The sequence below is a fragment of the Mytilus edulis genome, chromosome 3 (genome assembly GCF_963676685.1).
Source record: "Mytilus edulis chromosome 3, xbMytEdul2.2, whole genome shotgun sequence".
Lineage (NCBI taxonomy): Eukaryota > Metazoa > Mollusca > Bivalvia > Mytilida > Mytilidae > Mytilus > Mytilus edulis.
In genome coordinates, this window is record NC_092346.1 from 87,126,809 (window position 1) to 87,143,002 (window position 16,194).

At 32.1% G+C, this 16,194-nt stretch overlaps 1 protein-coding gene across 3 annotated transcripts in view; it reads left to right on the top strand.

The window, feature by feature from the left end:
• The window catches only part of LOC139517695 (uncharacterized), a 69,463-nt gene that overhangs the window by 14,153 nt on the left and 39,116 nt on the right, over positions 1–16,194 (top strand). For 2 of the 3 annotated variants that reach the window (XM_071308997.1, XM_071308999.1), the window contains exons 13-22: positions 482–620; positions 1,428–1,549; positions 1,755–1,887; positions 2,593–2,726; positions 3,873–4,047; positions 5,230–5,351; positions 5,750–5,888; positions 6,215–6,354; positions 7,027–7,095; positions 7,724–8,158. The exons of the other annotated variant lie outside the window; for it this stretch is intronic. In XM_071308997.1, coding sequence (XP_071165098.1) covers positions 482–620; positions 1,428–1,549; positions 1,755–1,887; positions 2,593–2,726; positions 3,873–4,047; positions 5,230–5,351; positions 5,750–5,888; positions 6,215–6,354; positions 7,027–7,095; positions 7,724–7,932 — 1,382 coding nt within the window. In that variant the 3' untranslated portion in view covers positions 7,933–8,158. Of the gene's footprint in view, positions 1–481; positions 621–1,427; positions 1,550–1,754; positions 1,888–2,592; positions 2,727–3,872; positions 4,048–5,229; positions 5,352–5,749; positions 5,889–6,214; positions 6,355–7,026; positions 7,096–7,723; positions 8,159–16,194 lie in introns of those variants that run through there. 3 annotated transcript variants of the gene reach the window in all.

The window sequence follows — 16,194 nt, forward strand, 5'->3', positions numbered from 1 at the left end:
AAATTCAACTCAAATACGAAGAAGAAGAAGAACATTGAAAACAAAAATTTCCAAACAATAGTGCCAAATTTACTACTTATGCAAGAGAAGGAGTAAACAATTACAGCCTTTGTTAGTCCTGTATTATTTTAATTTTAGTTTCTTGTGTACAATTTGGAAATTAGTATGGCGTTCATTATCACTGGACTAGTATATATTTGTTTAGGGGCCAGCTGAAGGACGCCTCCGGGTGCGGGAATTTCTCGCTACATTGAAGACCTGTTGGTGACCCTCTGCTGTTGTTTTTTATTTGGTCGGGTTGTTGTCTCTTTGACACATTCCTCATTTCCATTCTCAACTTTACTAATTACAGTCCATTTATATAAATTTATTGACACAAATGTAAATATATGTTTTATTCATACTAAATATTTAACATAAAGATTTGGTAATGTCGGTTTTACACGAGTAGAGTTATATATCTTTTATTTTCATCAAACAGACCAACAAACACAACAACCAGCTGTTTGTAACACCAAAATAGACGAGTGTATCACAAGTGTGGGCGAATCGTGGGTTCAAGATTTAATGAAAGGAAGACTGTCGGTTATTGCGTCTTTAGATATTGATCATGCATGCAGGTATGAATGTGTTAGACAAAAAATATAACTCTTTTGTTATACTTACTATGTCAGTCAATTAATTGAAAACAAACAAACAAAAACAAAAAAAAAACAAAACAAACCAGAAGAAAACACTATTATATTTATTTTTTTATTATGCATTATTCAAATTACTCTTTTTGATTTATTTATGGGTAAGCTGTATCACTCTTGTTATCGAGTTTTAAGTTAATTCACATTTCAATTCCATGACAAATAAATAGTTCATAAGACGACCAATTTATACATATCCTAAATGGAAGCCATATAAACAGTACTTTTGAAATACAATATAAGGTACAAAAAATCTTTTGTTGCTTTACTAAATACGAATGGAAATACCGCAGATTTCTTTAGAGAAAAAGTATTAATTATAACAGAGAACTCCAACACGTGATTAGCTTGATCCTATTACTTTTAAGTTTTATTACTTGCAATTATATGCATAATGGATTTCTTACGGATAATATAGTGTAATTTTAAGTAGTTTTATTAAAATCAGCTGATATAAAATTTTGTAAATTATTTAAAATTAATGCATAGCTCTGATTTCTTGTCTTGATTTGGATTAACTTTGGGTCCTTATCGGTTTTATAAGCTCTTAAACGTTGGTATTATGTTTTGGATTAAAAAATAGTTTGGCTTCGATCATCACCGAAGAGATATTCATTGTCGAAATACTGGTGCAGTAGAATTGATACAGTTAATCTTATCAAAATAAAAAGTTTCACCTCAACAAAACAGTCGAAAAAATCATGTACTTATGTTGGTTTTTTTTTATAAAAGGGTAATGGATCAGATATATTTTTGTACTTATTCCAAACTTGAAGACTGCAGCGATGGTTTTAAACTTGTTTTGTCGACTGTCGTCAATTCTGGAAGATACATCTGTAATGCAGGCAAGCAAGGTATCGATTTTGATATTTAATTTAGTAATAAACCAAAAAATATAATAAATACTAGAAAAAACTGATATGACTGATCTAACCTACTAATTAAAATGTTGAAAATATAAAATGCCATATTTATAATTATAATTTCAAGATTCTGTCATAAAATTTAACCTTATCATGTATCCAAATAAAACACAATTTGTTTTGATATAATTTATAGGATTCACACATAACAGGCACTGTTTTACGTATCCAACAATTCTATCTGATTTGCAACAGTGCACACTGAATCTAATCCAGGATTTCCCGAATGTACAGAGTGTTTCGGGTGAAAGTAGGGAAGAAATATGTGGGTACGTGTTGTTATCTATATACAGAAAATATCTAGATAGAAACAAGCAATACAATTTATTTAATCGGAAATTTACGGATATTTTTGTATTTTGATTACAAAAACTGCTTTCATTTTTATAAAATAACTTTTGATATGTATTTGATATATTTCAAATGCCATCCCTTAATTTACTAGTAAAAAAGGCGATCCAAAATACGTTTCTGTAGGATGTTTTATTTTTTAATATATAAGTTTAAAAGAGAAATAAAAGAAAGTTTAATCGATAGCCACTATAGGAATACATCGAAAGGGCAATGTATGGTCTGATATTTTATAGTCAATGACTAGTAAGTCATTTAAGTCACAAATCGTTGTTAACATGAGCAAAGAAAAGCAAAATCTACACAGAACACCTCTGTAAAATCAATGTTCCTCATCTTGGTAATAGATTGCAAGCTTCAAACTGCTTTAATACTAATGGGTATTATTTAGACAAAATGTGGAGTAATTAGTGTAATGAGTAAAAAAAACCGGTAACGAGTTTTTATATCATAAGTTGATATGAACACCACATGCATACTAAGTATATCCTTTTCCTACAGACTTATTTTAAAGTGTCATAGCGACCAAAATTCGTTAAAGAATAACTGAATGAACGTAGCAAAAATAGAAAATTATTGTTGAAATAGAAATAATAAATGTCAGATTGCATTTCATTATGTAGGTTATTTATGACATGGAGAACCTGTATGATTGAGCCTATAAGAAATGAATGCAACCATGATGCTTTACTATACATGCAGTCGTTTATTAATGCATCTTTGGTATCAGTAACAGACAATCTTCACTGTAATGCAGGTAATTTGTCAATACAAGCATTATGTTATATTAAGGGTAAAGAACTAATCTATATGTATAAAATGCATGACTACAACTACATATAGTTTATTTTAAAGTATATAATATATAATTAACTTCCGTCCATTCGTTAATTGACCAAACACAAAAAATATCCTCAGTGACATGTTTCACAAAGCATATCAAGATCAAATTTATAGCACTGTAAGACTTGTAGAGTTTTTAAAAAAGATATAGGAAGATGAGTGTCAATGAGACAACTCTCCACCAGAGACAAGACTGACACAGAAATTAACAAAAATAGGTAACCGTACGACCTTCAACAATGAGCAAAACCCATACCAGCTATAAAAGGCCCCGAAATGACAATGTAAAACAATTCAAACAAAAAACTAACGGAGAGTTTATTAAATCCACGTTTTTCTGAATCTTACTTTTGATATATCCCACAATTTCTCATATTTACCGTTTAGTGTTTGTCCCATTTAGATATGTTATATTTCAAAGAAGTTGGCGAAAAAGGAAATACATGTATTCGAAAATAAATTCAACCGCGCTTTGTAGTTAAGTTTTGGAACACAACTTTTATGTGTATGTGTCATGTTGTTATTTCATTTCTTTGACATTGTAATCTAGATTGAAAAATAGTTTTGCAGACGAAACGTTTTTAATTGCATTTACAATGTATTTCCAAATGTGTTTGCCCAAATTCTGCACACATTTTCAATATAAGTATACTCCCGAGAGTTTATGGAACTGAACGTTTGTACAATTATGCAGTTCTATAGTTATCAAAGATACCAGGATTATAATTTAGTACGCCAGACGCGTGATTCGTCTACATAAGACTCATCAATGTCGCTCATATCAAAATATTCATAAAGCCAAACAAGTACAAAGTTGAAGAGCATTGAGGATCCATATAAGGATCTATAAGGTTTCATTAAAGATCTAAATTGTAGCAAATGTTTTTTGCACTCACTTTTTATAAAGACACATTTCTTTGAAAAGCGCCAATAACTCGAATTCATATAAAGGTGAAAATTGGAACTAGAACAAGTAAAAGGCAATAAATTCATCCGTCAAAATACTTATAACGGTCTGTGAATGTTTCGACGAATAAATGCTCCAAATATATTTTTTCAGGATTTACTTCACAACCTACAATCAGTTCTCCTGTGATACAATCTACAACGCAGGTACCAGGACAATGTGATTTTAAGGGTGCTCTCCAATGTGCTAGAACAGTAGAAACTGATACACTTCAGAGATTCGCTACTGCGAGTTTTACAAATATAACCGAGGTTGAAAGCTTTTGTTGGCGAGTATATTTACATATAACTAAAAACCTTTCGTTTTTATTTTCGAACGATCCATCCAAAAACATGGGGTTGATATTGTGGATTAATTAAAGTTTGTCCTTAAAAATCCTGTGGAGGGGGATGGAGGCACACTTGTCATCCTATATGCAGGTTAATTTGTTATATTGCTGCTAAGGTGGGATAAACGTATAATTTCAAAAATCAAAATCGTCTCCTTTGTCATAGATCATGATACTAAGATGACCGCTCTTGTCAAATTCGAGGTATAAGTCTAGAATTAGTCAGAGAAGGCCATACCTGTTGTTTCTTGAATTTCTAGTTCTGGAGGCTATATTGATGGAGCCGAATCATACAAGTTTGGATAGTTAATGAACAACAACATATCTGAATGCAAAATTAAATGATCCAGCTTCTTTAGTCTCCTTGTTTTTGACAAGAGCCTGAAGTTAATTCTATTTCATAATGAACAGGACGAGGTTTGATATGAAAATAAACATTCAATCCTTGCCTAACCAGGAACAATGGCATAACAGTAAAACTGTAAACATCAGTTAGAAATGGCTCTAATAATTATATCGGCAAGGACAAATAAAACTTACGTGAAGATAAAAGATACAACACTATACCGACGCTTACTAGTAGTAAATGAAAGCTAAATTATTGATCAGTTCACATCCAACAGATTTACTGTAAAGAAGTCATTAACAGGCGGGAAAAGATTTTTTTTACTTGTTATAAATGTAAACGTTTTTTAGACTCTGTTTAGTCAGCCAGTGTTTATATAATTTGACCTGATAATACATGTGTTGTATGCTCGATTGTATGGTGACCACTGCTTCGCAAATCAATCAAATATGGCAACTTCACCGGACAATTTTGCTGTGTTTTAATGTGCTATTGGTTAAGTTGCATTTTCTCATTAAAGTTATGTTCTCGTATTTATACTTTATGTATGATATTCTAGAAATAAGTATTGTGATCACTTGAATTTTGGAAGTAAGTTTATAAACAAATCAAGAATAATTTTATTTCCCTTTTTATTTTATTAACGGTTTAATATATTTCCTTGGAACATTTTTTACAAGTTGGAATACAGTTTTTGGTGTATACGTTTTACAGGTTGTAACCTGTAGAATATAACACAATTTTATATGAACGAAATACTTTTATATCTTCAACAGGAGTCTTGAACGTGTTTATTTGTGCATAGGAACAAAGTTGGATTATTGTTCTAAAGATATCCGTCTACTGCGAGATGTTATTTTGAGCGGTTCAAGATACCTCTGTAACACAGATAGAACTGGTATTGACATCAAATGTTTATTAAAACATCATAAACATCATTTATTTGTTTATTTGTTTATACTGTATTATTGTTTTACATCTAACTGTAAAAGTCACTCCTGAATTAAATTGCTGGGTAATGATCAAGAATCACAACAAATATAGGTTTATCATTTTCCATTCATGAGTAAGATGGAGATTAAGCTTAATATTTTCAAAAGTTTCATGTTAAAATAGAAAATTTTAAATCTCAAAAACTCGTTTTTAATTGAAATCAATTCATGAAATTGGTACACATCTATCACTTACAATTTATAATAAAGACTGGTTGTAAAAGACACTATATCTATATCCTTTATACTGTTTTGTTCTTAATGTGTTGTGAACTTTACTGCATTAAAAATATTTTTCTTTAAGCATTACTGAACGGCAACGGATGTATACAGAGGTTGGCAGTGGTTAATACTACTGCACACTGTATGAACAACATAGAAGAGATGACACCATTTATCATGGGAGAGAAAAGCGTCTTTAACCACACCGTCGAATTTTGCAGGTACCAAAATAATGTTTTATAATGTAGTTTTTCATTGAAATTTTAGCTTGTGTTTTAATGTTTATTTTTATTATTGCTTAAATTGTTTTAACGACCTAATCGGACGCTCCAAACAAACTTATATCTTTGATTCTCAGATTCTTAAAGAATCATCTTATGAATAAAAACAAAGGAAGCAAAACTCGAACATAATTTACAGATAGGGGTAAATGAAAATACAAACCAATTATAGAATTTCATGAATCTGGTATTGAATAAGTTGTTAAAAGTTTAAATTCACAAATTCACAAATAACTTATAATACAGTAAATATCTTTATTTGATAGGATAGGAACAAGCTGGACGACTTGCTTTTTGGGCACTGCAAAGTATGTTTGTGACCAGCAAGGGTACTCATATATGTATAATTATACAAGACACGCATTTATGCCCATCAACAATGCACTTCATTGTGATCTATTGTCCGGTAAGTTGTTTTAAACTGACAAAAATGAAATTTGAATTATTTTGTTGTATTTGCCTTTTTAAAAGTCATTAGTATTTGAAAAGTCCGAATATGATGGATCAAGTTATGACAAAAAATCGCTACATGACACGGAAAAACTAACAATATCAAAAAGAAGGATCCCTAGCATCCTTTGAGTAGAATCAATTGCTAGATGTCGATCATATCATAGTTGTAACTACTAAATGGTTTTCTATATGCATTTAAAGTTGGCAAACAAATTATTTACGGCCCTATGTAACAATTAATTTTTCAGTTTACATTTTTTAATGCAATTAATCGGCAACTTTAACTTTGATTGACATGCCTATTTATACAAGGTATACTTTGCAAAATAAAAGTGATGTTCATTTGAAAGCTGTGATAATTTTCCTGTCAATTCTTGAAACGTAAAGCGTTGTTTTTTTTTAATCATTTATGCCTTTATTAAACATATCGAAATGTATGCGCTAAAAGTGATGTTTTTTTTCATTACAATATCGAGATATCTTCTATATCGTATGTACCATTGACTCAAAGTATGTTATCTGTTGACGAATTTGAAAGATATCTGATAAAAAAAAACATTTCAACTTTTGTTTATCGAATAAGTGGACATAAATGCATTCTTGAAATTGTATGTATATTTCTTAGGAATTATTAAACCAACTGCAGCAGGACCTAAACCGACGCAAGACACGGCTACAGCCGGAACAAAACAATGTACGTATAAGTTGTACAGGACATACCCAAATCATTCCAGTATCATTGTTTTGAACTTTTTGTCGTAAAAAAACCCACAAGATACAAGAAACTCAGCTTTCCGTTAAAACAGATTGTTCTATTCCCCAATATTAACAAAACAGGACATAAAAGAGAGGTTTCTCTCTGAATAGTTCAATAATTTTTTTTAAAAAAGACTACAATATAAAGTTGCAACAAGTAATTTTTAATCAGATATTATAAGACGCTTTCAAAGTATATCATACAGAATTGGATGCTGCTTTTGAAAATTTATTCGAATTGAATAGAAGCAAACACGTTTATTGAGAGAAAAATACAATTGTTTCTTGCTTTCATTTTGCATAAAAAAACAGGGGCTTGAATTATTATATTTACAGATCTGCAGAATGAATATATACATATATGTTATTAACATTTTAAATCCAGAAGTGAACTTCAAAATCAGATATTCGGCATTATCATTCTACTGGTAATCATTTATGCTGCTAAAATTTGCATTATTATTATATTTAGAATATTCAATTGCAAATCTCATATAACAGAGAAGTTCAGTGTTAAATTCCCGTAAAATGATCGAGAAATATAAAACAAGTATTCAATGTTTCAGATCAAAGAACAACACCCAGTTTCACCACTAGAAATATAACACCATTACCAACAACTACTGCTTCATATTCGTCAACATATACATTGACATGCCAGGCAATAGGAATATACGAAAACCAAAAAGGACTTCATGAATGGTGTACTAACAACTGCAATCTAGGTTATTGTCCAGAAGCGGTCTGCAAATGCACAAGACAAAATTATGCTTGATTGACATTTTTATCAATATGAGCTAATATATCTATTTATACTTTCATATTTATTTCAAAGTTGATAGGGATGATTTTTAAAGACCACTGATATTTACATCTTTTGTTTTCACCTAAATCTTTTCTATCTCGACAAGTACATTTAACTTTCATTGTGTACTATTGTTTACTTTTAGATTTGTTATTTTTTTTTATATAAAACAATGTAAAAAAGTTTTAGCACTGCTTGTTGATCTTTGTTCGTGTAATCCCTCAAGCTGTTTGTTATCTATCCAGAAGAATTATTGATCCGCCATGGGTCTTACACTAACACTCAGTCCGACTATTTATATTATGATCTCCATCAAGTTAAATCAGCCATCCAAATATGCAAATCTATATTACAACACCAAACAAAAGAACAGCTGACATAGACTCGTCTGGCGAATTAAATTATAATCCTGGTATCTTTGATAACTATTTACACGACTGGGTCGATGCCGCTGCTGATGGATGTTTCATCCCCTAGGGTATCACCAGCCCAGTAGTCAGCACTTCAGTGTTGACATAAATATCAAATAAGTTACAAAACTTTGAATTTTACGAAAATTAAGGATTTTCTTATCCCAGGAATAGACCACCTTAGCCGTTTTTGGCACAAAGTGTTGAAATATTTTGGTCCTCAATGCTCTACAACTTTGTACTTGTTTGGCGTAATAACTATTTTGATCTGACCGTCACGGATGAGGATTACTCTTATTCAATAAAAAAATTCTCTGAATCTGACATTATTTTTGATTTTTTTATTGACAACATATTTGTTACGTTCGGAGGGCGTTTTTTTCGACAGACTGTCGACATTCCAATTGAAATCAATTGTGCCCCTCTTCTTGTCGACTTGTTCCTTTATTATTATTAGTCTGACTTCATACAGGAACTTCTTAGGACGAGAGATAAGAAATTGGCCATTTCCTTTAACTTTACTTGCCGCTTTATAGACGATAGACGATGTTCTCTCACTTAATAATTCAAAATTTGGTGACTATGTTGAACGCATCTATCCAATCGAACTACAGATAAAGGATACAACAGATACAGTTTAGTCGGTCTCATATCTTGACTTACATCTAATAATTGAGAATGGGGGTCGGTTGAAAACAAAACTTTACGACAAAAGAGATGATTTCAGCTTTCAAATTGTGAACTTTCCATTTCTAAGTAGCAACATTCCAGCAGCATCTGCATCTCCGAATTGATTCGATATTCCCGTGCTTGCATGTCCTATCATGATTTTCTTGATAAGAGGGTTGCTGCTCACAAGGAAGCTATTAAACCAAGAGTTCCAAATGGTGAAATTGAAATCATCCCTTCGTAAATTTACGGACGCCATCACGAGTTGGTTGACCGTTATGGAATAACCGTTTCACAAATGATATCGGATATGTTTCTTACGTCGTAACTACAACCCCCTTCCCTTTCATGAATGTGACCTACCGAAGTAGACTATTTATCGGATTTGTTATAACATGAGCAACACGACGGGTGCCACATGTGGAGCAGGAGCTTACCCTTCCGGAGCACCTGATATCACCCCCAGTTTTTGGTGGTGTTCGTCGTTGCCTATTCTTTAGTTTTATTTGTTGTGTCATGTGTACTTTTGTTTGTCTGTTTGTCTTTTTCATTTTTTGCCATGGCGTTGTTTATTTATTTCATTTTATGTAGACGAAACGAGCGTATGGCGCATTAAATTATAATCCTGGAACCTTTGATATGGGGACGAAGTCCCCAATTACGGTAGAAAAATCAATAAGAAAAGCCCTTTTTTTCAAGATCTACTTCCGTTTCCGGTCTTGTTTGCATGAGACTTTGAATAAAATGTATATTTATCAACATATCAACAAATATAGGAAGGAATTCAACACCCAATCATTTTTAATAATTGTTTGATATGAAAAAAAACGTTACCTGGATAACAGCGTTTCTTTTTTTACATTGAGTATGACGTCATAACTTAAATAACGTCAGAACTAAATCCCTAACAACAGAACCAATATCGGAAACGTTACAGTATTTCCGTTTCTTTTATCAACATGTTTGAATTAAAAAAAAAATAATACAGACTTCGTCCCCATTCACAGGTAACGCTGCCTCATATAAACTAATTAGTAAAATTGAGAAAGGAAATGGGGAATGTGTCAAAGCGACAACAACCCGACAATAGAGCAGACAACAACCGAAGGCCACCAATGGATCTTCAGTGTAGCGAGAAACTCCCGCACCCGTAGGCGTCCTTCAGCTGGCCCCTTAAATATATATATACTAGTACAGATTGTTGTCTTTGACCTATAATTGTTTACTCTTTACTCATTGCGACTTGGAATGAGAGTTGTCTCATTGGCACTCATACCATAGCTTCTTATTTCTATTGAATAAAAAGTAAAATCACAAAAATACTGAACTCCGAGGAAAATTTAATCGGAAAGTCCCTAATCAACTGGCAAAATCAAATGACAAACCACATCAAGCGAATGGACAACAACTGTCATATTCCTGACTTGGTACAGGCAAAATGTAGAGTGAAAGAAATGAAAGACTGATAAAATTTTCTCTCATGGTTATTGTACATTTCTGCATAAATACAAATGTAAGCAATCCATGTCATTAAGTTTATCATTAAAAAGTTCAAAACAGCTCAAAACGTCAAGATTCACCATAACCTATCAATTGAAAACATTAGTGTAATGATCTTTCTTTGATAAGTCCATAATATAATCAATGACACTATGCGTCACTGCTTTGTTTACACTTTTTTGTTTAAGGACTAGCTGAAATACACCATCGCGTGGGGATGTTTTTCCGCTGTACTTAAGACCCGTTGGTCGTCTTCGGCTGTTTTCTTCTCTTTATTATGGTTGTTGTCTCTTTTGCAAATTCCCCTTTTCCGTCCCAATCTTTTTCGGGATAGTGATCAGGCGGCGGCGGCGGTGGCGTTAGCTAACTTCTTCAAAGATTTATATTTTGAAGGTGGAAGACCTGGATGTCATACTTTGTATATAGATGCCTTATGCTACGAAGTTTCCATCAGTCACATGTCCTTTGTCCTTGACCTCATTTTCATGGTTCAGTGGCTACTTGAAAAAAAGTTAAGATGCTTTGTAATGTTAAATTCTCTCTTGTTGTAAGCAATATAATAACTATATTTGGTATGTGCGTACCTTGCAAGGTCCTCATGCCTGTCAGACAGTATTCACTTGACCTCGACCTCATTTCATGGATCAGTGAACACGGTTTCGTGGTCCATATCTCATATGCTATAAGCAATAGGTCTAGTATATTCGGCATATGGAAGCACTGTAAGGTGTATGTGTCCAACTGGTAGGGGTCATCTGACCTTGACCTCATTTTCATGGTTCTGTGGTTATAGCATCTTCGCTAGCCAAGGATTACGATCCACTCCCGTTCTCTTCATCCTTGGCAGATTGAGCTAACATTTGTGATATCAATGTTGCGCCATCTATCGGAAGATTTAAGTCATGCCTATTCCGAATACATTATTCTTGACCAATGGTAGCACTTGAACTCTTCAATTAGGAGGTAAAAACACGGTAGCGTCTAGATTCTACACACTTGGTAAAGCCGGAAACGAAAATATACGTCAACATACATGCATTTGTGCATGAAACATACACAGGAACTTCTATTAGTTGATTAAAAACATTCAAGTTGTCACTAAATATAGTCGTATGTTTAGTGATGTAAAGACTTGTTGCACAATAAACACGTGGCAATTGTTTACAAACACTTTCTACATCTACACGTGATCATGTTATAGGCGCTTTTCGATTGGATGCAGCGAGTTTCTACTGCAACCAATAAAAATCCTTACCTTGTGTCTCCGAAATTTTATCTCAATCCGCCAAGGGTGAAGCGAACGGGAGTGGATCGTAACCCTTGGCTAGCGAAGATGTGGTTATAGTTAAGTTTTGAGTTTTGGTCTTTTGTTCTAATACTATATGCAATAGGTCAACTATATTTGTTAAATTGAAGAATTGTTAGCTGTATATGCCTGCTTGTCATGGTTCATCTGACCGTGACCTGATTTTCATGGTTCATTGGTCAATGTTTAGTTTTCTTGGTTAATTTTAAGTTGATGTGACAGTTGTAATAAAGCTTTATATCAACATAATATCAACGATTAGTAAAGAAGGCGATATAATTCAGTGTGTGCACTCTTGTTCTTATATTAAACAGTTGACACATTTTGCACCATCAATACTTTTTAAGCAAATTAACATCAGAAGTATTATGAGCTTCATTATGATAACTACACATGATGTAAGAACGTTAAAACATACCTTTATTATTGAAGACTTTTTATTATTAACAAATGTTCTATCTATTTCTAAAGACCGAGAAATGAAATGAGACTCAGAGTGAGAGAAGGTTTTTCACTTCGTATCTTACATGTGTCACCTATTTTCCTACGTTAATTCTAGGAGGAACCCCATTCCTAACTCTATAACATTTTAGTTTCCTTTGGGTTAGTGATCATGACTTCTTTCCGTACACATTCCTCGGTTTAAATTGCGATCGTTTATAATATAAACGTTTATCGACAGAACAAGTTTATTTTTCTCAACGTGTTGTTTTGATTCAGAGTTCACGGAAGTTACTTCCGGAAAGGAGACAACTCGAAACGATAATATGGAAGACTCCATTTCGCTTGAAGGGGTGGTTACTTTTACGATGTGGACTACATTTATTTTAATTAAAATGATGCATATGATTTAAAATTATGCAACAACAATAACCCTGAATAGCAGACATACATAGAAAGGATCCCATGAGTTATAAATTAATCAATTGAGTGGGGAATCCTGAGCAACCATTCAATCTAATACCCCTTGACGTCAAGAAAACTATACGCATGCGCATAATTACCTAAACAAACCCTGGAGCAAGAAGGTACATTAATTAAACGACCTAGATGGTTCTCTATTTCTTTATGGAAGTACATTATCAAATATCAGTTTTATAACAGTGACATATAAGAAAAACTCCACTTCAGTTCTTATATGACAGAAATAGATTTATCGGAATTGAGAGAACTCTCGCATTTTTATCACAACTGGGGAATTCCCTCTGACGTGATTCTAAATCTATAAAAACACTTAATATAAATACTGCTTAATTCTGATTTTCCGTGTTGTTAAAAACACGCATATAAGTCAAGGGAAATATCAAACATGAAGATTATGAAAAGAACATTATAGGAAAGTTGCTTAAGTTCAATCCATTTGTTTGTTTTTACCTTTTAAACCAAAGACAATCATAAGAATCTGAGATCTTCCTTAATGTTTAGAATAAAACGGTTTACGTGAGGGCATGACACCCTAAGCCAATCGTATAAGTCTACAGATTGCTTGAAAGCAATCGTATCCTTAAAACCAGTATCTACTCTTTCACAAAATTTATCAAAGATAAGCAATATAAAAACTATCTCCATTTCTGGAAGGAAAATAGAAATAAAGTTTTACAATCAGATCAAGGTAAACTTACTACCTATTTTTCCTTTAAAACTCTATTTTATTTTGAAAAATATTTGGACATAAAAGATTTTTGATTAAGACAATCAATCTGTAAAATTAGAATAAGCACTCATCCATTAAGGATTGAGACTGATAGATATGCCAAACGTTATGTGAATAGGTTACTGAGAAAATGTTTATACTGTACTTTAAATAAAGATGAAGATGAGATACACTTTGTAACTGAATGTCCACTATATATTGATAACAGAAATGAGTTTTTTACTGAAATTTCTCTAAATTGTAATATTTTCAATCTTTGGACAATTTTTCAAAGATTTTATGGCTATTTACACAAGAAAATTTAAATGTGTATAAATGTTAAGGAAAGTATTTATCTAAAAATCTAGAGAAGTTCAAATATAATAAATTCAAATTAGCCACAAATATACATATTTTGAGTTGTATATGACTTTAAATGGTATATTTTAAAGATGTAAATTGTATTATCTGGTTCTGTTCTGGCCTTTTATAGCATTTTTTATAGTATTAAACAATGTTGTTTTCTTATATGTCTCTAATTTATGTCTTATCTTATGTACTTGTATGTAATGTCATGAAAGCTCTTCATAGAGCCCTTTAATTGGAAATAAAACATTCTTATTCTTATTCTTATATTGAAGATTACGAACTGTTGCATGCAGAGAGTATTTTATTAAAAATATTCAAATTATAGTTAAACACAATTTGTTTTATTCATACAATGTACATGTAACCTATACTGGTTGATTTCAATCCTTCATAGTCAATAGACAGATTTGCCCCTTTTTTCTGGGTTAAAAATGTGTTTTAAGCCTGTTTGGTTGTGCGGTTGCGTTGGATAAAGTTGATTCCACCACTTCATAAAAATTTCATTTCATTCCCTTTGATGGCATTTTTGTTGTTAAATTGTTTATGTTGTCTCAATTATTTCTTGATACCAACGACAATTATGGTGACATTGATTAGGCTATATAATGTATTTACAGTTTTGACAAGACTTGTTTTCTATAGACATTATACCCCTAAGCAGGTTTCAGATTACCAGATTACTGTTTGAATTCTTGATTGTAATTTTTTGGCTGTTATGTCGCAAAAAGACAACATTTTCCCAGACTTTGTTTATCTGTTTATGACTATGGCTTATGCTTGAGTATGTGAAATTATATCAGAATAAGATGTGCAAGACAAGATAACGCTTGCATTATATGACTAGTCCTTAAAGGTGGACAATACCAAGTGTGCTTTATAAATGAGGTATATGACATTAACTAGTCACCTTAATTGAACCAGGGGTAATTTTGTCATTTTTCAAACCCCAAGGTAAAGGAGTAGGTTCAGTAAGACCCCTTTTTTGCCCCAAAATATAGCAGTTTTACAAAATTGTAAAAATGTAAATTTTTAGTTATTCATTGGATAGTAGAATGCTTCTTCTACATAAATATGGGCTGTTTTTGACAATACAATGCACATATATCCGGTACTAGCACCATTAAGTCATGCTAAATTACTGAAATCTTCATAATTCTAGCATTTTAGTAAAATTTTAGACGGATTTCGTGTAAAACGAAAGTGGCCGCATTCGTGTTCATCCTTAATATTAAAATGTAAGTTGTATTTGATGATAATACATTACAGATATAAAGGTTGAGGATGAACACGGATGCGGCCACTTTCATTTTTACCAAAAACCAACTGAAAAATGACATTTTTCGGCATATTTGGTAGATTTTTCATATTTGAGCTTGAATCGGATGGTTTTTAATAACTAAATCTGTTAAAATCTTTCACATAAACTAATTAATTCAAGTAGAATAGACACTTAAGTGTTTAAAAAGTGGTCAAAGTCTTTCGTCAGATGAACCTGAAATTTGAGGCCAAAATCGGTCCTTACCGGACCTACTCCTTTTTGTCCGCAAATTTGGTTCCTCACATTGATGATAAAATTCGGTGCAATCTCGGAGTATTTTCCGGACATACCACCGACACGGGTTTCATCCTCTCTTGAAAATATCAATTAATTTTATTATAATTTTATGAGATATATTGATTATGAGTGTTTGCTCAATACTTCGTTTACATTGGAAAGAACACCAACTGCTTGATGACTACTTTCTGGCACATGCTTGGTTTAAGAAATTTATTGTTTTTTTAAAATTAAAAGTCTATTTTTCTAATTTCATAATAATTTTGCAATTTGTCAGTTATTACAATAACTCAAAAATGCTTCAATCAACTTTAATGAAACTTTGATGAATTGTTTATATCTATATTTCAGATTTTACTTTTTCTACTTATGACTTTTTGCACTTAAAAAAGGGGGATTTTCCCATTTTTTGCAACGGGCTTATCATGCGCTTATATCGCAGCTCTTTATATTTACTTTTGGTATAACAAGATACAGAATATGCATGTAAGTATTTGTTAGAGTCAATGAGAATTTTCTGGTGAGTGTCTCGCGATCTCGAAGCACTGAAGTACTGGTGCTGCGCAGCCTGAGACTATTGCGGTTCAAGTTATGTATTCCAGATTCTTTTAAATTATTAGTTTGGCAGAAAAATGAAAATTTGTAACTGGTCTTTGCAGCATCGAATTTGTCGTAATGTTTGTTCATGTTTGCTTTGCTTAAATTAATAAGTAGTATAACAGTAAAATATATGGTATGACAATTTTGTTGTTGGTGATTCCATTGAACATATTTAATCGTTTTTTAAGTC